A 25,522-nucleotide genomic window follows, 5' to 3' on the forward strand; every position below is an offset into this window, starting at 1 on the left:
TCTTTGCCATTATTAACTCTGAACTTGAAAAATAAAGCAGGACAAAACGAAAGGAAAACGAATACATGTATACTAGCTCGATCATGCCTGGGTACGGCCAGTCTCTTCCCACCTCCCTGGTACGGCGCAGCGCAGCACGATACCAACACATGTTTGACGGTTGTGGGAGGGGCCCCGTGAATTTGTTGTTGTTCTCTTTTCTTTCTTTTTTTTAGACTGGACTGCGCGACGGGTGACAGGTGTGGGCCGTGTGTTGACTGGACGTGGACTACATGATCGTGGTTTACATCTCGTGATTTTACGCCAACGTATGTCATAATAGCGAGGCATAATGTCTGTCAAAGATCCATTGCTGACAGATTTAAAAGGTGAGTGTCACTGTAACTGGCTTGAGAACTTTGATATCATACGACGAGACAAATGAAAAAGCTGCTGGTGGGCTGCCGATATCAGTTGTTTACAAAGTTCGTGACAGTCCCATGCGCTCATTCTTGTGTTAGTTCCATAAAACTATACTCGATGTTGCCTGCCCCGGTAGCGTTTTTTTTTTTTAAGACGGCACAGATTGGGGCATGGCGCGTGTTAAACCTATGGGAAAAACGTTGGGTTAGGGTTTTTGGTTATGGTTATGGTTAGGGTTAGGGTTAGGATTGGGGTTAGGGTTAGGGTTAGGGTTAGGGTTTGATGGTTAGGGTTAGGATTAGGATTAGGGTTAGGTTTAGGGATAGGGTCCCCGATAGATTTTTAGTTTCCCCAATCTGTGCCGTCTAAAAAAAACACACTGCCCGGTATACGGTAGAACCCAAATTATAAATGGTTGCGCTGAATTATAAAAGGGATATATCTTGTCATTGAATTTAGACGTCAACATCAGTCCGGGAAACCCGCTCATGAGGACCGCCCCCACGTACGAGGATGGTCCCTCCTCATGAGGACCTCCCCCCGCCTCATGAGGCCCCCCGGGGAACGCCTCATGAGGCCCCCCATTCACTTCTTATTCATCTCACATCTGACGTATAAATTGTCGCAACTTTGCACGGTGATTTTTTGTTACACACACATGTCCACTATCCATGATGAAAAGAAGAAAAAATCCTGTCTGGTTTTTTTTTTCAAAAATCGAGTTTTAATCAACCGATGCAGAGCGCCCATCAAAACACGGGCGCCAGCGCGTTCGCACAATGCAAGACTGCCGCACCTAGCGGCCTGATCCGACTAAATATTTTCGATGCTTTTTTCTGCGGCTCTCACCTCTCCGCGCACGAATCAGCCTCGTGAAGCTGAAGTCTGACATCTTTTTACACAAATTCGTAACGAAAAAAATTAAATCAGTACTAACCTGATCTTGTCCATATATTCCAAATTACTATTCCACACTGATAGAGTAGGTGGGTAGATGACATACTCCAGTTTGTTAGCAAAATAATCACTTTGTAGGTATGACGAGTTCACTTTCTTCGTCAATTCCGCCCACGATTCCGCCGTTTGGGCGCTTTTTCTGGAATCATCCCACGACGCGACGTACGTTGCATCACATCACGCATCCAGCACATACCAGTCTGGTATGTGCTGGATGCGTGATGTGATGCAACGTACGTCGCGTCGCGGGATGATTCCAGAGAAAGCGCCCAAACGGTAAGCGGGCGGCGGAATCGTGGGCGGAATTGACGAAGAAAGTGAACTCGTCATACCTACAAAGTGATTATTTTGCTAACAAACTGGAGTATGTCATCTACCCACCTACTCTATCAGTGTGGAATAGTAATTTGGAATATATGGACAAGATCAGGTTAGTACTGATTTAATTTTTTTCGTTACGAATTTGTGTAAAAAGATGTCAGACTTCAGCTTCACGAGGCTGATTCGTGCGCGGAGAGGTGAGAGCCGCAGAAAAAAAGCATCGAAAATATTTAGTCGGATCAGGCCGCTAGGTGCGGCAGTCTTGCATTGTGCGAACGCGCTGGCGCCCGTGTTTTGATGGGCGCTCTGCATCGGTTGATTAAAACTCGATTTTTGAAAAAAAAACAGACAGGATTTTTTCTTCTTTTCATCATGGATAGTGGACATGTGTGTGTAACAAAAAATCACCGTGCAAAGTTGCGACAATTTATACATCAGATGTGAGATGAATAAGAAGTGAATGGGGGGCCTCATGAGGCGTTCCCCGGGGGGCCTCATGAGGCGGGGGGACCATCCTCGTACGCGGGGGCAGTCCTCATGAGCGGGTTTCCCGGACTGACATAGCAGTAACATTGAATGAAGTTGCATATTGTGATTGTCCTGAAATTTCATGAAATTTAAAATTTCAAAAGATCTTGAAAATCACTTTCTTTGTGACTTTGACTTTTGTAACCAGCAGCAGTCCAGTGGCATGCAGTGTAACGTAGTAAATTAATTTAAATCTAGACTAGTCTGCTAGAGAATTGGAGAAGTCAGACATCTACTCTAGTGTCTACTACAACTTACAAGTGAAAATGTAGATTACATTTATAAACGAACAGTTTTTGACCATTGCTTTTCTCTCTAGCAAGCATTCATTGGTTGTAGAAATATGTATTTTTATTGTCAGATAATTATAATTATCATAATTATTCATTTGGCATTTATACAACTTGGTTAGTAAGAATTCCAAAGCCTTGTGAACCACGATAGAACTTAGAAGCTTTTAAAAAGTTAGACAGAAAAATCTCTCTGTGCAGAGGAGTTGTTTTTTGTTTTTTTTCTAAATCAGTTTTTTACTTTTACAGCCAGCCCTCCTCCATAGGAGGGGATTCTGTGAAGCCAGATGTAGTTTCTGCAGAACATATCCCCGACAACAAGATACCCACCTATCTTTCGGTCGAATAAAAAGTGTGGTGGTTTTAGGTGCATAAACTTATCACTGGTCACCAGAGAGGAGGGGAAGGCAAAATTAAGCACCAAGGCTTGAGACCTTCCTCTCCATATTTGTATGTAAGGGTGACTCATTATTCCAAAGGCTTGTTAATTAATAATCTGTATTGTATGTCTGTGCATGTGTTTGCATGCACTTCTCTTCATCTCATAACATCCTCCCATTTTTTTTTTTTAAATAAAAATACCTTTTTCAGTCACTAAATGAGGTTTATCTCATTTTCGGAATTACAAACATTATTTCTTTTCTGAATAATGAACCTTCAGAATAATGAACCTTATTTAATTTTTGGATAAATGAACCTTCTGAATAAGGAACTGTAAAGCGTAACCTTATGAACTTTATAGGTTATGTTTATTTATATAAGAATATGCAGGTATAGGGTTATTTGTAGTTTTTACTCTATTCATTGAATAATTTGTTTATTCATGTAAAATGTTATATGTTGCACATATTCATGTGTTGAATTCATTAGTTTATGAAACCTCTGTCTGTCAATCTATCTATAAAATGAAATATCTTCCCAATAATGCTTTCATTTCTCAGGCATCTTGCTCAAGCTGCAAGCAGTCACACGACCTGTGGATGACACCAATCTAGAGACCCTGCAACTCTTTACCACCATCGAAGATATCTTCAAGAAAGGCCTCAAAAGTGAGAGAGCATTATCTTTCCCCTTTTACCTATGATGTGTATTGCTATCTTTTATTGTGACCAGCAATACCCTAACTTTCTAATTGGAGTCTAAAAGGGCCTGAGCTTTCGATCGTAGCACAATCTTTGTCAGAGGCAAAATAACGAACATAGGCCAATTTGGTAAGCAGACTCATATAAAATATGTAGGTACTACATAGAACATGCACTATCTGGGAGGGGCCAGGGACGCAACAAAGAAAACAAAAGGGGCGGGGAGGTTAGGTTTCAAAGGCAGGGAACGAAACAGGTGAAGAAGATGGGATTAGGGCAGAGGGGTATGCAAACAAAAAAGAGAGGTAGGACCAGTGATGATCCAGAGGATCATTGAGGACAACTTGTGAAGGAAAAAGCTAATAATAAAGAGGTAACATCAAACAAGATCAGGAACAACATGAAGATGAAGAATAGAATAAGGGTGAAATAACAGCATGAGTGAAGGGGGGGGGGGGGGTCTAGCAGAAAGCCATTAAGCTGGTGTACAAAAGTGTGGCAAAAATAAACGTGAGAGCCAACTAACAAATGCAAAGTACAGTCACCCTTCAATGAGCCTTGGGATCATCATATTGATCATCACTGGTCCTCCCTCTTGTGTTTTTGGTTTTTGGTTTTGCTTTGTTTCATTTGCTCACCCCTTTGGTTTAACCCCCTCCTTACCTGTTTGGCTCCCTGCCTTTGACACCTAACCGGCCACTTTTGATTTCTTTGTTCTGTGTCCATAGCCTCTCCCCAGACAGTGTATATTGTGTGTTGTTCGTCTACTATGTGTCTGCTTACCCTTTATGTTTGTAATCTTTCCTCTGAGGAAGATTGATCAAAAGCTCAGGCCCCTTTTGACTCCATTTTACTCCATTGGCTTGCTACTGTTAGATAAGCAGTTTTTCCCATTTTTTTTTTTTTTTTTTTTTGTAGGGAAAAGAAATCAGTGCATTGTGTTTGAGTCTCGATATTGATAAGATGAAGAATGTGACATTTTTGGTTCAATTCTCAAACTGCGTTTCAACATGTAAATATACAATATACTGCATTAAAGTGTAGCATTAAACCCTTTTTTTGTACATAATATGTTTCAAATAATGATGGATTGCGCTGTTTTATGTCTACCCCTTGTGAATAATGTGTGACAATAAAATGGATCTTAATAGTTTCCACTAAACACAGCATTGAATGTGCCTATTAAAAAGAGAAAACACTCATTGATTAATTAGTAATAATTGGTGTGCATGATTGATATTTTTGATAACAATTAATACCAGTAAGCTAACCTGGATTACTAGATACAGCTCTTCAATGATCTATGCAAACCACCAGCCATGAGATGAATTTATCTTCTGTTATGGAAATGAGAAGAAAAAGAAGAGAAAAAAATCTATTTGAATTAACTGCATTGGGATATCGAGTGATTTTTGCTTTCTCATACATTTCTACAGCATGATCACTCTTAAGATCCTTGCTAACAAAAGATTTTGCACATATTGTAACACATGTACTCATGTTCTGTGTTTTGTGTAAACTTCACAAGAGTTATCTGAACACTGCTTTCCTCAATTGTTACTCAAAACAGCTTTGCTAATTGTCTTCAAAATATAGATAACAAAAATAGTGTGTTATTATATCATTATTACTGTAAATGAATACTTTATGAGGAAACTCCGAAGTGATATCAAACTGCAATGTAAAATGGTTCTGTCACAGACAATTCATAATAGTTTTGAAAGATATAGCTCCGATTATGATTAGATATCCTCTAAAGTGATAGATACACATGGGTACAGGTTGTAAAATAGCACTTGAAAAATGAATAGCTAGCTAGTGCTTCAAAATTTTATCCTTTATCTTTGATGAGCCAATGCTTCTGTGCTGTTTTTTTTTTCCTGTTCTTTTCAAAGTTGTCTTGTTCATGTAATATTCAGCATTGCCTTTTTTCTGATAACATCGTAGAATCATTTGGTTTGTATCATTCAGCCTCAGATATTGCATTGGCTTTTACAAAATCATCTTTATCTATTTGTGCATTATATATACACTAAACTCAATTTCAAAATTTCTTCTGATTATATACATGACTGTCTAGATACCAGCAATGTCTTTGGGCTGTCTAAAAAGGACTACTGGAATTGGATCGATGTCATAGAGCAGCACTTCACTGTGGGCAAGTGAGTTCAGGGATGCCTACAGTGTACATTGCATGCTGTTGCAGTGTGCCCAGTATTGTAACCAACTCCTCAGTGATGAGAGAAAAATATCATATTGGGCAGCTAGACCACCTACAAATATTCCATCTGACAGTTCTCAATAGATATGACTCTTCTTTAGGAAAAAAAGAAAGAAAGAAAAGCAAACCCAAACAGGAAAAGATAGATTATAAACTACTTCTCTGAGGAAAGGAATACTAATAAATGCAACTTTGTCACGTGCTTTAAAGGAGGAAATCAGTGAATGTATGAATATCAGAAGTGTAATTGGTTTGAAAAGAAGACGAAGAAGATACATATATATACATATATATATATATATATATATATATATATATATATATATATATATATATATATATATATATACGTATATATATATATATATATATATATATATATATATAGATATAGATATAGATATAGATATAGATATAGATATGTATATGCATAATTATCAAAACAAAACTGAAACAAAGTTCATGCTGTATTCACCAACAGTTTATTTCGGCACACAAATTTTCAAGTGATTCACTCTTTCTCAAGTGTTGATACTGAGAGAACAATAACAATAATAATAACAATTAAGCCATCACAATATTGCACAATATTGTTACGGCTCAATAACAATTAAGCCATAAACAATGTTGCGCAATACTGTTATGGCTTAATTGTTAATGTTCTCTCAGTATCAACACTTGAGAAAGAGCGAATCGCTCGAAATTTTGTGTGCCGAAATAAACTGTTGGTGAATATAGCATGAACTTTGTTTCAGTTTTGTTTTTGATGACATTATCACGCCAACACATGGACAACTTACTCATTACATATATGTGACCCTGCACCTCAAAACAAACAAAAAGTTGCCAGACATGAATTTTTAGTTAAGACCATATTCTGAAAGAGCAGACTTTAAGCTTTAAAATGATGTATATAACTCAAATCAAATGGACTCTCCTAACGTATCTAAATATTGGAAAGAAAGCACAAACTCAGGAAAAGTGTGAACTGAGAAAAGAGGATCTGAAGTACAGTGTCTATTCAAGCGCGTAATCTTTTCCAAACCGTGCTGGCTGTGCGATAAATGGGACAAAAAACAGGAAGTAAACCACCGGAGTAACAACAATGAAGGGATTATCAGATTAAATTGAAATTAAGCATGCATCATTAACACATTCTGCCCATAATTAATGCCAACTTTTAAAGCAGTAGCACTATCCTTTCAAAAGTTATTACAGTTGAAAGTGAAGAGTGTGGACAAGGTTTTTCAGAAATGAAAAAGGGATTCTAAAGACACACCTAATCACACTATCCTACCAAAAATGTTCGAGATAAACTGCTAAAAAACACACTTTCCTTCCCATTTTATGACACCACATTTTAGCATAATGCAAAAGAAAACCCGCTCTTTCAGAAAATATGAAAAAGTCAAGTTCGGCTAGGTTGACCCATTTCACTTATTTTCAGTCCTCACGCAAAATCAGTGTGTGCGACTTTATGTTCGTTTTGAGGTGCACAGTCACATATACAGTGTATATATTTGCATGATGATTACTTATTTTGGAATTTTAAGAGAATGAAGTGAGGTAAATGATTTTGAGGTTGTATTCCAAATATGGAAAAAATCCACAGAATAGCTTTTGAAGCATATTTTTTTAGTCAAGTTATAGCTTGAATGGTTTCAGTATTGCTTTCTCTGTCAATGCCTATGTGTCTATGTGCTCTTCACTGGATTAACATGATTGTATGTTGCATTTTGATTGTAGCATGATACATAAACCTACCAAATGAATAGTCCATATTGCTCAGCTGTAAATGTCGACTTATATTTAACCTGTAGGCTATTGTTAATGACTCCAAGACCAGTACAGCAACAACCATCATATAAAGTTAGTGTTAAATAACAAATCATGCCCACATATATGTTTGGATACACAAATGAGAAAATTGTATGGATGGCACTTGTGCCCTTCAAAGTGTCAAGGTATAACATTGTGAGTAAAAGATTTAGAATGGAAATGTGTTTGAATGGGTTGTTTTTATAACTTAACCAGAGGTATGTAGGTTTTCTAAACCGTTTTCTAAACAGAAGTACAACAAAAAACTTGCTGATAAACACTTGTGTAATCTCGGAGCTACTGAACATGATATTGACAGGAGTATGTGAGTGATCATTTGTGTGGAAACAGTATACAAACAACGCTGACAACTGTTCAAAAGTTGATCTTGGCCCGGGGCCACCAAAAACGCACGTCGGGCCACCAACATTTCAGAAATAAAGACTTTGGTGGCCTGATCGGGCCACCAAAAAAGGTCGGATGTTTGCCTTTGGGCCACCAAAATGAAAAGTTAGTGTGGAGCCCTGCATACTGACAGATAGAGGTATCATCACCATCCCGTACAATTATACATATCATCCCTGGGGCAACAAGACCTTGTATCTACAAAATTTCAAATGTTCAGGAGAGCAAAAAAATATGGCAGCCAAAACATAGTATATCAAATGGGATAGCCTTTCCTTTGACATGCCATGGTGGCTGCATTTTTTTTGGAGTAAGACAGCTAGGATTTGGACAGGACATCACTCAATTGATTATCTGACCATTAATCCAAAGAAGTCATTTTCACCAAAATTTGAGATACAAGGTTTTGTCACCCCAGCAATGATATTTAATTATATGAAACTGCTCTGCTATTAGGTCACTGACTATCACAGTATTTAGTGGCGCTCTTCAGTTGATATGCTGTGTTCATTCCTTCCTGCACAGACCTAGCCCCAAATTATCACTGATGCTGGAAGCGATCAGGAAATGCAAAAAGGTAAGTAATAGGGTGCATTCCCCAATCAATATCCAAACAAGAACCTTCCACATGATATTGTTAAGGCCAGGATGGTTGTTTAGATAATGAGACAAATATTTGTAGTCTACAAAATTTTACACATGGTCACATGTAAACATTTGGACAATTCTGTAAGTGCTGTCTTATACCATATCTAGACGTGAATAGTTGCCTAAGTTTCAAAGGTATATATCCATTAATCTGTGGACCTGAAAGTGAATAAAATGTGTATCAGGAGTAATATCTAAACATACATGTATATTAAGGATTTGAATGTGTGCAGCACAGACTATTCAAGTAATATATGGTAGTGATTTGTCAGCTTTTAGGAATTTTCTTCGTGATTTTAGAACAAAAAGTACACATTGAAATTCAGGGGAGATTTTGTACTCTGTGACTAGCAGCTCTTCATACGACTGTAGTGCAATTTGTAGTTCAATTTGTGGTAATAGTAAAAATCTTTTGGAAGGAGATGGTAGTATTGGTAATCTGATGTTTGATGACATGCTGTGTGTTTGCCTTGCTCAGGTGAAGACAAATTTAGGGCGAGGAAGGCTCTTTATCAGGCTGGCCCTGAACTACAACCTCCTTGGGACCCCTATTGAAGTCATCACCAGAAATTCAGAGCTGCTCAATGTAAGTAAACCCAAACAGACAGACTGCAGGTGAACGAAAGGACTTTTACGACACCCTCAATTTCCCATGAGATTCAGAAATACTTCTTCAATGTTTAGCAAACAAATGAGCAAACACACAAAAACCTAGCCAGGCAAACCCCTCATTAATAGAATAAGCCAGATTTTCTGGATGACTGCCAGGCTGTATATTATGTAATGTATAGTGAATTGGGTGTCAATAGCAGAGGATGTCTTTAAAAGTAATAAATAGCTCATTTAAAGACTTTTGTAAAGAGAGAATTACATACCTGTGTTGTTTACTTTTTGATGTTTTTTCGTGATGGTTTGCTTTAGTATTTCACATACAATTCCACTGGGTGTCTACCATAATTAAGTTCTTAAAATCTGCGAGAAAAACATATGTTTTCAAGCAGAAATGCACAGAATAATCAATGAGTGCTCATATGGCTGGGTTGAGAAGCAATTGACCAAGGTGTAAATGAAATGAATATTTGAAGAGAGGCCTAGAAAAGCTTTTTAATTCTGGTGTTGTTTCATTTATTTTCATGCACTTCAGGTCTGGTACAACACCTCAGAATCCAAAGGCCTAGAAAAGCTTTTTAATTCTGGTGTTGTTTCATTTATTTTCATGCACTTCATTCAGGTCTGGTACAACAACTCAGAATCCATCATCGGCAATGAGCTGTTGGGAGGTCAGTGATGTGAATTTGCAAATATAATGCTAAAGTTCACCTTGGAAGGTGTTACTGTAGGACATTGATTTCTAGAGTAAAATTAACGCAAAAGGCGTCACTTTTTATCCCTCTCCTGAACTATATGTACAAAGTCCCTTTAAGGTAAAAAAGGTTTGATACAGTCCCGAAGGCTGCATATCAGACTTTTTAATATCAGTTATGTAAATTTTCTGTATCAGATACAGTGTATATTGCCTGTGTGATTGTACATAATTATGTAAACACAAAGGTGATGTAACTGCATAATATTATTCTCTACCATTGCTTTCATAGCTGCTTCTTTTTTTTTCTCTCTCTGTCTTATGTACATATATATACATTTGTAAGTATGTGTGTATGTATTTATGTATGTATGTGTGTGTATGTGTGCATGTATATACATGTAAGTACATTGTATGTATGTACTGTATTCATGTATACATGTATTAAAGTGTACATGTGCATATGTATGCATGCAGTCAAAGTATGTGATGTTTCATTTTATTAATGTTATTTTCATTATATGATATATATATATCTGCTTCTTATCTGTTATTGTGTCATATTTTCCTTTTGCAGAGAGTTTGTCATCACTTGTATTTGTAGCCAACCAGATCAATTTTGACTTCAACATAAAGGTGAGTATTGAGATCTGTGGCCATATAGAGTCAAAGTACAGTGAACCTTGCCAGGAGAGCTGCTGTGTTGTTTAAATAGCTAAAACATGCCAGGACTTGCACATATATTTGCATCCACTGCCAAGCTGTTTAAGCTTCTCATTCTCTCTCTCTCTCTCTCTTGTAAATACTCTCTGTCTGTTTGTCTGTCTGTCTGTCTCTCTCTCTCTCTCTCTCTCTCTTTTTCTCATTCCCTCTCCCTCCCCCCCCCCCCCCCTCTCTCTCTCTCATCTATCTGTGTTGAATTGATATCAGTCTACGTATCCATCTTTCTATCTGTATCTTTCTATCCATCTATCTATCTATCTATCTATCTATCTATCTATCCATCTATCTATCTACCGCTACCCATCTGCCTAAGTATATCTCTCTATCATATATACCAATGTTGATTTAAATGTGATAGGATCTCTATTTGTGACCACCCAGTTCAAAATCAAGATATTAGCAGTTCTTCTGGACTATTTTTTTTTTCTGCCAGGTGCTGCTTTCAGTGGGAGATTCAGTATATTTCCATTAATACTTCTGCATAGTACACTTGATTGAGTATCTAATCTTTAGATCCTTTTTTCTCCCTTCTCTATGAAACTGCACCTCCTAACATTCTCTTATTTCAAACACTTTTTTAGTGGGTGGGATGGTGCAATTTTAACAAGCTATGAATCATTTCAATGCTTAGAGCTCATTTTTTCAAAGTGTGTAGAAAAGTGGATAATCATTGTGGCCTGCATTTTGTTGGTTTTGAGCTGGGCAATCACATTTGCTACAAGTATATCACTTTTAATACCTTAGTAATATTCTTGTAATTGTTCATGTACAGACTGATGAGAATTGTTGAGGAAATGATGTTGTCATCTGACAGCTACTTCCCTGACCGTCAATGTATTTGACTGTAATTGATATCGTGTTTTACTTTCATTTGCATATCTTCTGTATTTTGTTCAAGTATGATGAGACTTTCAGTATTCTTCTTGTTTAGTTTACTCCCTTTTCCTGTAGTCTTTATGCAGTTTGTTTGGTAGCTTGTTTCTTGACCGCATCCCTACTAAATGGGGACCACTGTATCTATATTCATAGAATGCAAGTTTCTTGGATGAGACTTGGGTGATGCCCATCTACCGTCAGTTTGAGCTGGTGCCCAGCGAGTCTCTAGGAGTCGTCGTCAGGCACATTTGGGACAGGATCATCGTCGCTGAAGTCAAACCTGGCAGTGTCGCAGCAGATGAGGTGGGTCTGTCCTATTATAATTTTGGCATTTGAGGTGAAAATTTCCAAGGCTAAGCTATGTTGTTTGTCTGTTTTTTTAGAGTATATTTGTATTTCATTTTTAAGAACATTTATTACACACATCGGGTCTTAGAAATGTGTGTGAGATATGAAAGAAAAAAGGACAAACAATTTCATCTTCAGATCTTTTTTTTTTTAACAAACTATTGTGAAAAATATTTAACACCTCCCTCCCTTCCAACCCCACTCCCTGCTGTTGTGGGTTAAAGAAACTCAGAACTCAGAATTGTTAGAATGATATCGTTCATACTGTATGCCTAATCTTGTATTTCATTATCCAGCAAACAAAAAATAGAAAACAAAGTCCATTAAGCTTCTTTTTTTTCTCAGCCGATCCAATTCCTTTTAATTTCCCCTACAGGACAGGATAGAACCAGGTGATGTCTTTGATGAACTGTACGGAGAGAGTTTATATGCCACAGTGAGAGGAAAGGTCAGTTTAATACCCCGAAGAAAAAAAAAAAGGAAAACAAACTTACTTTGCAGGTCCGTGCTCAAATTATGATTTTCAACGTTATATGTACATATGTCTTTCCTGCACTCGAGCACTTTCTCATCAGTGATATTCAAAATTAGAAGCAGTGTATTTCTGAAGTGTCATCTTATGTATTGATAATCATGGTAATCTTCAGCATTTTCATTGCACTGTAAGAAGTACCAAGGCATACCACATCACCGTGGGACCTACACTCAACAAGCTTGCTTTTTACGTAGGTTCCATCATATTTACCTGCAGCATTCTTTTACTTTGATTGTAACTGACACTTCAACCACAATGTAGTATGTTCATATTTGTTTTTCTTGTATACATCGAAGCTGGACATTATGAATTGATATTTTGTTATATTTCATGAGTTTTCTATTGAGAAATACGAAAATGAAATTGAAACTATGTCTTATACTTTTCCTCTTTATGTCTAGTGAATGTGTGAACACAGCCAGAATGTGGAGAAGCAATTTACCATTCATATTCACACCTTTATATGTTAATAAAAGTACCAGTATAGTATGAGTCTTTTGCAAAGGTAGAAATGATAGTTCAACTTGAGGAATCCAAACGCCAAGAATAATACAAGTTGGTGATGTTCAGAACCTGTTAGTGAGAAATAGAATTTGTGATCATTAGGATTCGTGGGCTATATGTATATTAATTTACAACTTTATGTGTATGTACAAAGAATAATAAAATGTAAGTTCCTTTAGCTGTGTGTTGTGTACAGATTAAATGGAATTCTCTTGGAGTCAAATGTGTTTGTAGAGTACTCTATTTGGGTATAATCTCTGTCTTTTTTTATAGATACCAAGTTTACTACGTGACCATGCGGGATGGCCCATTAGTTTAGCAATCATCAAGGTACGGTATGATATTTAAAGGAAGTATTTAAGCTCTTGATTACTAGTATCCTGTGAATTTTAAGATCTACAGTGCATAACAGTCTCAGACAAGGGTGGAAAATATTGAAACCATTTGGCAAGACACTTTTGATGTGATTTGGTTTCTGACTGGGAAATAGTTATATCCTAAAAAACAGTTTCTTCATGTTTATGATGATAGATAGTTAAGTGTACATCTAAATATAGTATATTCATTTTCTGTAATGAAGAAATCATTTATACTAATGAAATATATATCCACTGACCATATCAGGTTACATCAGCAACTTCTATCGCATGTAATGTTATAGCATTTCATGTGTATTACGATCATGATGGTTTGTGACACAAGGTGAGAATGCTCCAGTACGTGTTCAGAAATGAAAATGGGTTTTTCTGGTATGTGTGCAAGAGATATCAAATATGATTATAAACATATGTAGATCAGGGCCCCATTTCAAAAGATGTTAGGATAGCAACTCTCGCTGGAATGGCATCTTCCCATTGCATCAGCCAATTAGGAAGGTGGATTCTTGTCATTACCATGGCAACTGTCATTAAAGCAAGAGTTGCAATCATATCAACTTTTTATGAAAAGGGGCCCTGGAGTGTAGACCTAACTGTCATTGTTTTATAATAAGTTGATAAGTGTATTCTTAGTATGATGCTTCAAGTATCTGACAATAACTTGAATATACAGTAATGTTATAAACATTGGCCTGCCATTACATGGATTTGTGGCCGAAGGTGTCCCCATCCAGTGTATGCTGTAAGTGTACATAGTACATACAAACCCTTCAAATTGTACTTGCATTTATTGTCGCTGGGGTGACAAGACCTTGTATCTCAAGTCTTTGGTGAAAATCACTTTTTTGGATTAATTGCCAGATAGTCAGTCAAGTGATGTCCTGTCCAAATTCTAGCTGTCCTACCCCCAAAATTAAGCCATCGTAGCATGTCAAAGGAAAGGCAATCCCATTTGTCACTATGTTCGGGCGGCCATGTTTTGGGGGGGTTTTTTTTGCTCTGCTGAACATTTGAAATTTTTGACATATGTGGTCTTGTCGCCCTAGCAGTGTCATATATTTGTTGTTGTTGCTGTTGTTACTGTCATTGTTGTTTTTAAGATATGACTCTCCATTCCTATTTCGACAGTGTCACCTACCATCGGGAAAAGTGTTTCCCCCGCTCATCTCGAGATTCAAGAAGATGAAGAGCGAGTACCCAAACTTTGTTGCCCCAGAGGACCAGAGCATCGGTGCGGACTGGTCCGGCTCGATACAGGGGATCCAGGACGTGGGGGAAATGGAACCACCCATGGAGAGCTTGTCAGGAAGGTGTGTGAGTGTGTGTGTGTGTGTCTGCATGAAGCACAAGTCTGCAGTTCTCTGAATTTTTAATGTATTAGTGATGCTTATTCTTAACATTGTCGGTAAAGAATTGCGCACACAAAGTCAGTTCTGAAATGGACAAACATACATTGAATAAATACTTTTGAGTGAAGCGAGTCTGGAGTTGTTATGTGCAGGTGTCTGCTACAGTTATGCCGTTTCCTTTCTTCTTCTTCTTTTTTTCTTTCTTCTTTTAGTGTGTTTGATGAAAGAATTAATGGAAATCAATTAAATTTTATCCAGTTATAAATGAAACCTTGATGTACATACTTGTAATTTGCTAATACACCTGATGAAAACTTTGCTGTCATGATATCATTTTAATGGTTTAAAAAAAAATCAATCTCATTTAATCTGTGATGAAGTACAATGAATATAAATGTCTACTTCCCCCTTTTTTTTCCTTCTTCAGCTCATTCCACAGAGTGCAGTACATTGGGAGACTTTCAACTGGAACAGTAAGTAACATGGCTTTGTTTAATTAGACTGAATAAATAAAACATACAATGTGTATCTGGTCTGACACTATCACAGCAAAAACAGCATATTTGAATTTCAGTTACCATGGTAGTAGCCAGGTTAAAATTACAAGGCTGTGGTCATTCAGTTGTTGCTGTGGAAACTGTATCTATTGTCCTTTCCTGTGATTGCATACGATCACCACTCCATTCCAGTGCTCCACGTGCTACATTGTAGGGCACTCTGTGGATCTATACTTCACTTGTACTCCTGTGTGCACCCCTTTGCACCCCATGTACCCCTTTGCACTCTTATGTAGACATTTACACCTTTATGTATCCCTGTGCACACCTTTGAACCTGTGTAGATGCTTGTTTGCCCCCTTGCACATGTCACCTTTGTGTACCCCTTTGTGTAACCCTGTGCATCCCTGCGGGCACCCACAAGAACCGTCATGCACCACCCTGTACCACTGTACACCCCAGTGTACACACTTGTGCACCCTCTGTTCTTTCTTGTGTACCGTGACTGTGCCATTTGTGCCCATGTTAACCCCACGCACCCAATATATCCCTAGTGTACCTTTACACATCTGTTTGCTTGTAGATGAATATCTGTTCCTTTCATTCATATAGAAAAAAACTTGACATACTCTATTTGCCTGTAGGATTCCATATTTGGTGGTGTACCGACATTAGATTTCTGCTGTCATATTCTCTGTGTGAATTTGTTGATAAGGTTTTCACAAACACTTCATTACAACCCCCTTTATGAGGTTAATTTTTCTGTCCTTGTCAATACCTAGAATGGAGGAACAGAAGTCATTGAAGATGGTGTGAAGCAAGTCCTGAATGATGAGGGAAATATCAGGCGGGTGAGTGGTATATGCATGTAGAAATGTTGGAAATAACACTGATGACACGATTTCAGTGTGATGATGATGAATATACGAAATATTAACCAAAATTATACGCCGACACTATTGCAATCTCAGAACATATGTTATCGTAGATGCTATGTAATGTTATGTAATCAATTACAAATCGGGCCATAGCAGTGTCTGTTGATCCTCCATTCAAACTGACTTTATAAGCCTTACACCGCTTTTTGTATCAATTGGCACATCCACTGGAATGCTTTCCTACCCAATCAACAGAGATGTTGGGGAAACTATACTGTCAATGAATATGATATCTTATTTATATCCTAGTGGATTCAAGTTCAGTGAGGTTGTCCTCACCAGGGTTTTTGCTTCATAAAGCCCAACAACAATTGCAAATCACAAATAATTGTGGTACAAGGTGCTATCATCGCTTAAATGTGAGCAAATTTCAAGTCATTTTGGTGTGTGCGTGTGTTCCCAAATCAAACGCGAGATATGAAACTCGTCACTTGAAGACAAGTGAGGGGATACGCTGGGGACTATCAGATATCGGTTGCCCGTGATCTACACATTTTCAAAGGGGACACGGAGAAATCAAAGCAGCACTGTGTATGATGTTATGAATTCAAAAACAATCACACCCTTTAATACATGGGCATACCTCAATTTCTCCTCTGAAATCAATGGTAGCACTCATGACATTGTACCAGTGATTGCATTGTGCATGAACCTTCCTTTATAAGATACCGGTGCACAGTGTCATTGTAATATAAATATCACTTGATCATCAGTGATTGACTTTGATATGAGACAAAAGATATATCAAATTGAACGCTTACCACTTAACTCAAGAGACTTCAGTAGTTGCTCCGTTCTGTACTGCCCAGATATCAACAATATAACATCCTTTGGGATGGCTACCAATAGAAAGCATGCATAACAAGAATAAAAGCTCAGCAGTTTCCAAAGGCAGAACGAGGCAGAACCCCTTTTATACACACTACACTCAGCAGAGTGTGGCACGAAATACCTTCTATACCAAGTTCTCTTCGGATCATACCTTTCCAGCCTGTCTACAACTCCGTTATTAGTCCTGACAATAACAAATTTATTAAGCACATTTCTAAGAGATGAGCGAGATGCTGCACCTGACCTGCAACAAATTAATTCAGTTCACGGGCCAAATTATGTAAATGTACACATACCACCCTGTCACGGTACTAGAACAAGAACAACCACAGAGAAAAGTAAAGAGAGAAAGAAGGGTGACAATTAAGTGTACATTGGAAATCTATGACCTTGCATCTTGCGAACAAAGCCAGTGTATTAGTCCATGGGCCAAGAGCCGAAAAATGGGTTGTTGGTACCACCCGAGGTGGCAAAACCTTTTTGGTGTCATTTTGTTTGTCGGACATAGATACGCTTATCAAGCTATGATAGCATTTCCAAATGAGTAGCTTAGTCATAATAAATGAATTTTTAACCAATTTGGTCTCGTTCTTATATCCCTATACTTCTGAATCGAAACTAACCGCTATACAAATACGAGCACTGCCTTCTGTATGTCCACAGGTGTTCTGTTGTAAACGCGGTGCGCTTAGTCTTTATTCAAGGCAGCGAAGGGAATATCCAAAGGGTTATGATGTCCACAACTGTCACGCGGCGCGCTTAGTCTTTATCTAGAACAATGTACCGTTATCATATCTAAAGTTCCTAATAAAAGGGATTATCTATACTGTTTTTATACCACCCTCTCAACAAATACATCAGTTTTAAACAAAAATCACTCTGTTCATTTACAACATTATCAATTATAATGTATTGTAGTGTACCGATACATTGTTTTTGCATAATCTTTCATTGTTGGATGGAAATAAAGCGACATTGGCGTGGTATTAGCGTTTTCAACATAGCGTTTTCACCGGAAAATGATAAATAATTGAAAAAGACGCTAAAATTCATGAGAAATTGCTTTTTTTGTTGTTGTTGTTTTTAGATAAAGGGATATACACTGTATCATAAGCTTTGGATATTCCCTTCGCTGTCTTGAATATTAGACTAAGCGCTGTGGACATCATAACCCTTGGATATTCCCTTCGCTGCCTTGAATAAAGACTAAGCGCACCGCGTTTACAACAGAACACCTGTGAACATACAGAAGACAGTGCTCTTCTTTGTATAGCGGTTGGTCTCCATTCAGAAGTACAGGGATATAACAACAAAACCAAATTGGTTTAAAATTCGTTTACTATGACTAAGCTACTCATTTGGAAATGCTATCATAGCTTGATAAGCATATCTATGCCCGACAAACAAAATGACACCAAAAAGGTATTGCCACCTCAGATGGTACCAATATCTGGCCTGGCCCATGGACTATATGAGATAGTCTTTATGGAGCTACAATGATATGAAATTCATCTGTGCTTTTTGAAAAAAGGCAAGAAGGAGATAAAAGAATCTTCCGGTGTCGGGATCAAAAAAACATGATTGCAAGATGGATTTTGTATAATATATTTTATGTCAAGTCCATTTTCCTTTCTCGCTAGTTAAGGAAGGCAGTGCTATGCAATTGAGGGAATGAAGGATTTGGAATTTCAATTTGAAGTTAATATTATGAAAAGTTTTCTTTATCGAGATGTTGACATGTCATACGATGACTGAAAATTTCATGTTATTTGGTCAAGTCATTTTTGAGCTACTTCATTCACAATATTCATCAGAAAGAAATGGGGAAAAAAGGAAGAATCCATACAGATACGACAACAACAAAAAAGGAAGAAACAATACAGATACAACAGGTGATACACTGATGACGTATCACCTAATTATCTCAGAGCTTACTTGCATACACCTGCTCCTAGCCGTGACTTCCTCTTTCTTTTCTTTCTGTCTGTCTGTCTTCCTGTACTTTGTTACCATGACAACCTGGCAGAACATGATTTTGGAGCTCGGGGAGACGCTTGTCATGGTGTATGACTTGGACGAAACGAAGGCGATGCTGATGAAGCACAGTTATCCCGAGATCTCGTCCTGCGGCCGGCGCATGGACCATGTCAAGTGCTTTGCCTTCGTGGTCGGGTGAGTAGGAAATCCATGGCTGTGTGCGTGCCAAGACGAATCATGTTTCCATGGAAACAGGATCTACCTTATCCTCCCCAGTTATCTTTAGTGGATGTCCGAGTTATGAAAGCCCTCCCTTGGGGTAATATGTTGAATTTTCATCTTCACCTGTAAAAGCATAACACAAAGTGAAACAACACAGCAAACCTGCCAATATGAGAGAACAACAAATGCAAGCCTGTATCAAACTGTGCCACTGAGGCAAGTGACGTTATCAGAATTTTCCGAGACATAAGGCGCTATATCAGATTTCCCGTCAGTTTCTTGTAGAAATCACTGCCATAGTGTACTTAACCGGTGGCAGATCCAGAGGAGGGCGCACTGGGCATGCGCCTCCTCCTTGTTGTTTTGTTAAAATGAAAGAAATAAAAAGAAAAAATGAGGGGGGGTGCGTGCGCCCCCTTTAATTTTGTAAAGGTGCCTTCCCTTTACGGAACTCCTGGATCCGCCCCTGTTAATGATACTCGAGCATTCAATTTGAATAAGTTTTCTGATGCATGACAGTACTGTATTGAATTTCCAATTTCCTGTGGAAACTACTGTTATTAATGTGCTTCAAAATACTCCAGTTCTCATTTAGGATTTCATATGCATGTCAATATGGCAGGGAGGGGGGATGTAAGTGGCTCAGGTTTCTTTGATGTTTACATTGTCATTCACTGCTAACGATAGCCAAGAAAGCAATATCTAATCAAGCAGATTGGATGATGATTGCTTTTCATTGATAGTTAAATGAGTCTCAGAATATCTGTAATTATATTGCTAATTGTCACGTAAAAGTGTTTTACTGAAAATAGGTGTTCACATTCATGTACATACTTGCTTGTTCCAGCTTATGTTTGGTAAATATGAGCCATACATGGATAAAATGCTTCCAGTAGATTTGTGCATGGCTACTTGTCAGTGAATTCCCTGTGTAAAAATAAGTTTTGAATAGGAAGCAGGCCTTCATATTACAGGACTTGTAATTGTTGATGGCATTTGTTGAATTTCCTCATCTTAATCATCTTCACAATGCCATTATTTGCATAAAACATATGATGCAACAGTTTATTCCATGAATTTGTGAAATGTTGGATTCATGGAATCCGTGAAATGTGGGATTCATGGAATGTGTGAAATGTGGGAGTCATGGAATCTGTGAGATGTGGGATTCATGGAATCTGTGCTAATGACTGGTTTTTACCTCTAATAATCAGCTGGTCACTGTCACATTATCAGGGGCAGAGCTGCCAAAGACATCTGCCATTAAGTATCTATCAGGGCTGGCAGAACCAGGGAGCCACTTTTTTGCCACATACAAAGGAATACAAAAGAAGTCACCACTTTTGGCCCCCCCCCCCACTTTTTTTTTACCTCGGAAGTGCGTAAGTCGCACTAGAAAGAAATGATCTATTCATTTTGGCGCTGAAGACTTTTTTGCTTTTTTTGCTTGCCAGCTGAACAAACCCAGAAGTGGCACCTTACCGCATTTGCGCTGGCCTTTTATTTATTTATTTTTTTTTTGCTTGTTAGCTGATGAAATCCGGAAGTGGCACCAGAAGTCTGAAGTGCCCTCCCCCCCCCCCCCCCACACACACACACACTTGATAATGTGGCGCCAGCCATGTCTATATCATTAGGCGTTTTCACATCAGCCCGATAAAAATCCAAGCTCGAGATATTTTTTAATTTCCCAAGTCAGAAAATAGCACGCTATTTCGAAACATCGGGCTGATGTGAAAACGCCTATTGATACTTGTATATGTTGAGAGCTCTGGTATGTGCAGGTGGTGTATTTTACACAGTGCACTGTGAAATTCATTTGTAGAAGTAACCAGCTCACCTGAGTAGGTCAAGGATGTCATTATTCGAGTCGAGATTTAATGTATCACCTGCTTATGGGAAATATTTTGGGGAGTATTTCGTTTTTCCGATGCATGATCAATGAAAAGGCAGTAGTGTCCAATTATCATTATTTTTTAAATGAGCTTCAATGGCTTTAGCTGGTATCATCTTAATTGGGACTGCAATCAATTTTTCTGTGATCTGTATCATAGCCCTGATTCTAATAGGCTGAATGGGTTTCTTTTGGTTTTCAGAGACACAACTTGTTCCATATCCAAGTCATTCCAGTGCCATGTGTTTGAAGCCCAATCTGAAGTTGAGGTGAGTGATAGTCATCCACTTCTCTCATTACATCCTTGTATCTCTTGCGGTACCGTGGCTTTTGTGATTGGCAGTGGCAGCATCAAATGATAGTAATCTGTTTGGTCAGCTGTGTGTGTGCCATGGAGCAGTATTGCCCCATTGCATCTGACATGTGGTAGCACCCTGTAGATTAAATGCATTGGTTGCCTAGTCCCATAAAGCAGTTTGATAACCCTTTTAGTGCTAGGAGAGCTAATTGGTACCAAGAACCCTATAGCTTTGTACACACTTTTCAAAGTCCCTGGTACAGAAAGGATTAAAGAACAATGAGACGATGATGACGCATGACAGTGAAGTGTGATTGAGGAATCCTGAGTTCAATATAATGAGTAATCTCCTAATATCAGTCTCTGGAAATACAAATTGTAGTCCTGAAGAGCCTAGGTTATCAGACACCACCCCCCCCCCCCCCCCTCCCCATCACAAGGATTTGCAATTAATCATGATATTGATTTACAAATGCAATAGTTTTCCATGTAGCCTACTGGAGTTTGTTTCCGATTGGTTGTAACTGTCTGTAGAAGAGGCCCCAAGTGTGTTACTGATAGCACATATGGCTGTGTAGTAAACTGAGTGAAGAACAAGAAGGAATTTCAATGTGTCATCTCTTCTCAGCCTTAAAGAATATCACATTTCTGTAATTTCTTTCTTTCTTTCTTTCTTTCTTTCTTTCTTTTTTTTTGCCTTATACTTTGCTATTTTTGCTGATCGGCACATGCATTTGTATGCCTCCTTCACCAATCAACACCTCTCATGGGATTACTGTAAGAGAGTAAATTTTAGAGGTGTGAACATTTTTGCACATTTCATGCAACATGAAACTAGAACGAAAATTAAAGCATGCAAATATTTTTACGTGTAATATGTAGTAATATTTGTAAAGCTTTGATTATGCAGATTGAATTAAAAATGTGAAATTCATTTTACTCGACTGAGCACAAGAATTTACTCACAGTCATATATCAAGTTGAAGGGAAGTTAGCCCCATATTAAGTTCATATGGGGGCAACTTTCTCAAGATTTATATGGAGTTTTGTTGTTGTTTCTTTCATCGAATAAAATGGGACATTTGACATATTTGCTGTAAAGCTAAGTGTCTGCAGCATTTGCAGTACCAAAATTCACATATTAAAGATGATATTGTGAAGCTCTAGTATAGACTCTTCATATTGCAGTGCTCAGGAAGTTCAGCAAAAAGGAGCAATGCAGCAATATTCCAAAGGCTTTCACAGTCTCTATTCTGCAGTGTATTCATCTCTTTCTTCTTTTCATGGTACAATGTACTGTGTTGATGCTGTTTACTGACTATTGCTAGTCACCTGGGGCGAAGCATAGGGGGTTGGTATCCTTCACCTATTTTCTGATGTAGGTATGTGGGTGGGCCACTTAATTCGGTTTGCACCCCACTCATTGTGTTTTGGATTTTTATACCTGCATGAGTTGTGGCTCGCTCACATATTGGACCTCCATTTAATGTCCTTTCCGAGGGACAACATGTTTTTGTCTCTTAACCCGAGGGAATGGCTTGATTACCCACAACAGCGCTCCACTAGATGGGACTCGTACCCGTGCCGTTTGATTGCTAGGCAGATGTGCAGTAGACTGAGCCACCTAACCACCCACTACATTGATGACATTAACATTGATTTTACTCCCGTCCTTGCATAATAAGTAGTGAGTGGGTGAATTTTGATGGTTGTTTGCTTCTCGTTTAATTATTTTTCATGTTCAATGTCTCCAGCAACCACAGGAATGATTTTTTTTTTTTCCTGCTCATTAGAACACCCACGCAGGTTTACCGGATGTTCTTGTACAATGTACAATTTACATCCTGTCTAACGGCCCAGTGTACTGCCTCCTTACGTTCAACCATTTGTGACCCTGCACCTCAAAACAAACAAAAAGTCGCCAGACATGAATTTTTAGTTAAGGCCATATTCTGAAAGAGCAGACTTTAAGCTTTAAAATGATGTATAACTCAAATCAAATGGACTCTCCTAACCTATCTAAATATTGGAAAGAAAGCACAAACTCAGGAAAAGTGTGAACTGAGAAAAGAGGTTCTGAAGTACAGTGTCTATTCAAGCGCTTAATCTTACCAAACTGTGCTGGCTGTGCGATGAATGGGACAAAAAACAGGAAGTAAACCACCAGACTAACAACAATGAAGGGATTATCAGATTAAACTGAAATTAAGCATGCCTCATTAACACATTCTGTCCATAATTAATGCCAACTTTCAAAGCAGTGGCACTATCTTTTCAAAAGTTATTAGAGTTGAAAGTAAAGAAAGTGGACAAGGTTTTTCAGAAATGAAAAAGGGATTCTAAAGACACACGTAATCACACTATTCTACCAAAAATGTTCGAGATAAACTGCTTAAAAAAACACACTTTCCCGCCCGTTTTATGATACCAAATTTTAGCATAATGTCCTAAAGTCCTCACGCAAAATCAGTGTATGCGACTTTATGTTCGTTTTGAGGTGCACGGTCACATTTGGAAGCTTGCTTAGATTACCTTTTGTAATGCAATTACAAATGTTTCATGATTGCTTTGATGGATTGTTCATAAAACCTTATGTAATCAATGAATATTCAGCTTTAATAATGTAGATATCCCTTAAAGGGATGGTATAGTTTTGCTTCAAATGGAGCTTTATGTTTCCAACTTCTTCTTTTTTTCAGATAAGATAATGAGAAACTTCTTATGTAATATTAAAGAGCATATATTTCTGAGAGGAATTTTAAGTTTATTTGATGAAAATTGGTTTTGAAATGGCTGAGATATCCAAAACAAAGCGATCCTCATAAAAGGTGGGACCCTTCTTTAATCAAATAGGATTTCTCTGTTTTACTTTGTTTTGTGGATATCTCAGTGATTTCAAAACTGATTTTCAATAAATAAACTTTGAATACCTCTCAGAATTGTATGCTTTTTCATATTTCATAAATGGTTTCTGATTATCTTGCAAAAAAAAAAAGAAAAACTGTCCAGTTTTCCTATAGACCCTTATAAACCATCTAAGAACCCAGATAAGGGGTCTTCAAGAACACTGTCTTTGCCCTTCATGTTGACTCTGATCAGGTCATCATCTGAAGGTGCTTGTGGCACGGCATTTATTTTCGTCCCCCTGTGACTTTCACTAATGGATGGTCATTACTCACTAATGATTACCTGGTTGATGCCACATTTCTATGGCAAGAACTATTTGAAGACATGCGCCTGCAAGCGTCTACATTGTATAACATTGATACTTGTTGAGAGCTTGAGATGATTGAGGTATTGGATTTCACAGAGTGCACTTGAGAAATTAATCAAGTAGCATTTGTCAATCAAGCCAAGGGTATTGAATTTTAGAATTTAATGTATCACCTATTTATGGAAAGTATTTTGAGTCACACTTTGGAATATGTGTACAAGGTACAAAGGTACATCTTCTACTTTGACTGAGGAGGCATTTTGGCAGAGGCTCCACACTTCACCTCCACATATGTCTTTTCATTTGTCAGCCTGACGGTGAGTATAAGTTGTCCTTCGGCAAGAGGGCAAGTTGGTTTGTGAAACCCTGGCTACCTATTAAGATATTGCAGCCTCATCCCTAGCGGCATCCCCATTCCCATAGGTACTGCTGAGTAAGAAGGAGAAAAAAAAAAATTGTGCAAAAGGTTGTTTTACCATACTGGACCCTTCTGGTGTATCATGTGATGTAGCATTGTTGTAATTGTAATGGCAGCTCACAATTTACTCCTAAAAGATTAATACAGGAGTCTCCTCTTAACCAGTTGTACATGTACCTCTGATGGTATCTGATGGAGAATACTATTATTATTTCTAACCCAATTAAGCAATGTGCCCAATTTAGTGGTGCTCGAATGAGTGGGGACTATTGTAATGCCATTTTCCCTCTAGCAGTTTTATTTCATTTCCTTCTCCATTTCATGCAGAATGTCTCCACTGTTCAGTAAGCACCAAATAATTACGTAAATGGAGCACTTAATTGCATACATTATAGGTACCAAGTAAGTGGTAGAAGGCTTGTTGTACGTTAAGAATGAATGATTTTGTGGGGGTTTTTTTGGTGAAATTATCTTTAAAAGCTTGTGAATTTCGCTGATTCCAGGTAGTCTAGAATGTCAGATTGTGATCAAGGATTGGTTTAGGGG

At 38.0% G+C, this 25,522-nt stretch overlaps 1 protein-coding gene across 1 annotated transcript; it reads left to right on the top strand.

The window, feature by feature from the left end:
• The first annotated feature begins 245 nt into the window (after positions 1 to 245).
• Positions 246 to 24,455, top strand: LOC139738077 (uncharacterized). Its single transcript, XM_071648740.1, has 16 exons — positions 246 to 368; positions 3,440 to 3,547; positions 5,661 to 5,742; positions 8,550 to 8,601; positions 9,151 to 9,258; positions 9,904 to 9,952; positions 10,553 to 10,611; positions 11,728 to 11,877; positions 12,299 to 12,370; positions 13,235 to 13,291; positions 14,467 to 14,648; positions 15,115 to 15,160; positions 15,967 to 16,035; positions 18,980 to 19,125; positions 21,249 to 21,315; positions 24,444 to 24,455. The coding sequence occupies exons 1-16, from the start codon at positions 332 to 334 to the stop codon at positions 24,453 to 24,455; spliced, it is 1,296 nt and encodes a 431-aa protein (XP_071504841.1). The 5' UTR covers positions 246 to 331.
• The last annotated feature ends 1,067 nt before the right edge of the window (positions 24,456 to 25,522 follow it).

This window comes from Diadema antillarum, unplaced genomic scaffold (assembly GCF_040938485.1).
Source record: "Diadema antillarum isolate AM-2024a unplaced genomic scaffold, OU_Dant_1.0 seq00000720_RagTag, whole genome shotgun sequence".
Lineage (NCBI taxonomy): Eukaryota > Metazoa > Echinodermata > Echinoidea > Diadematoida > Diadematidae > Diadema > Diadema antillarum.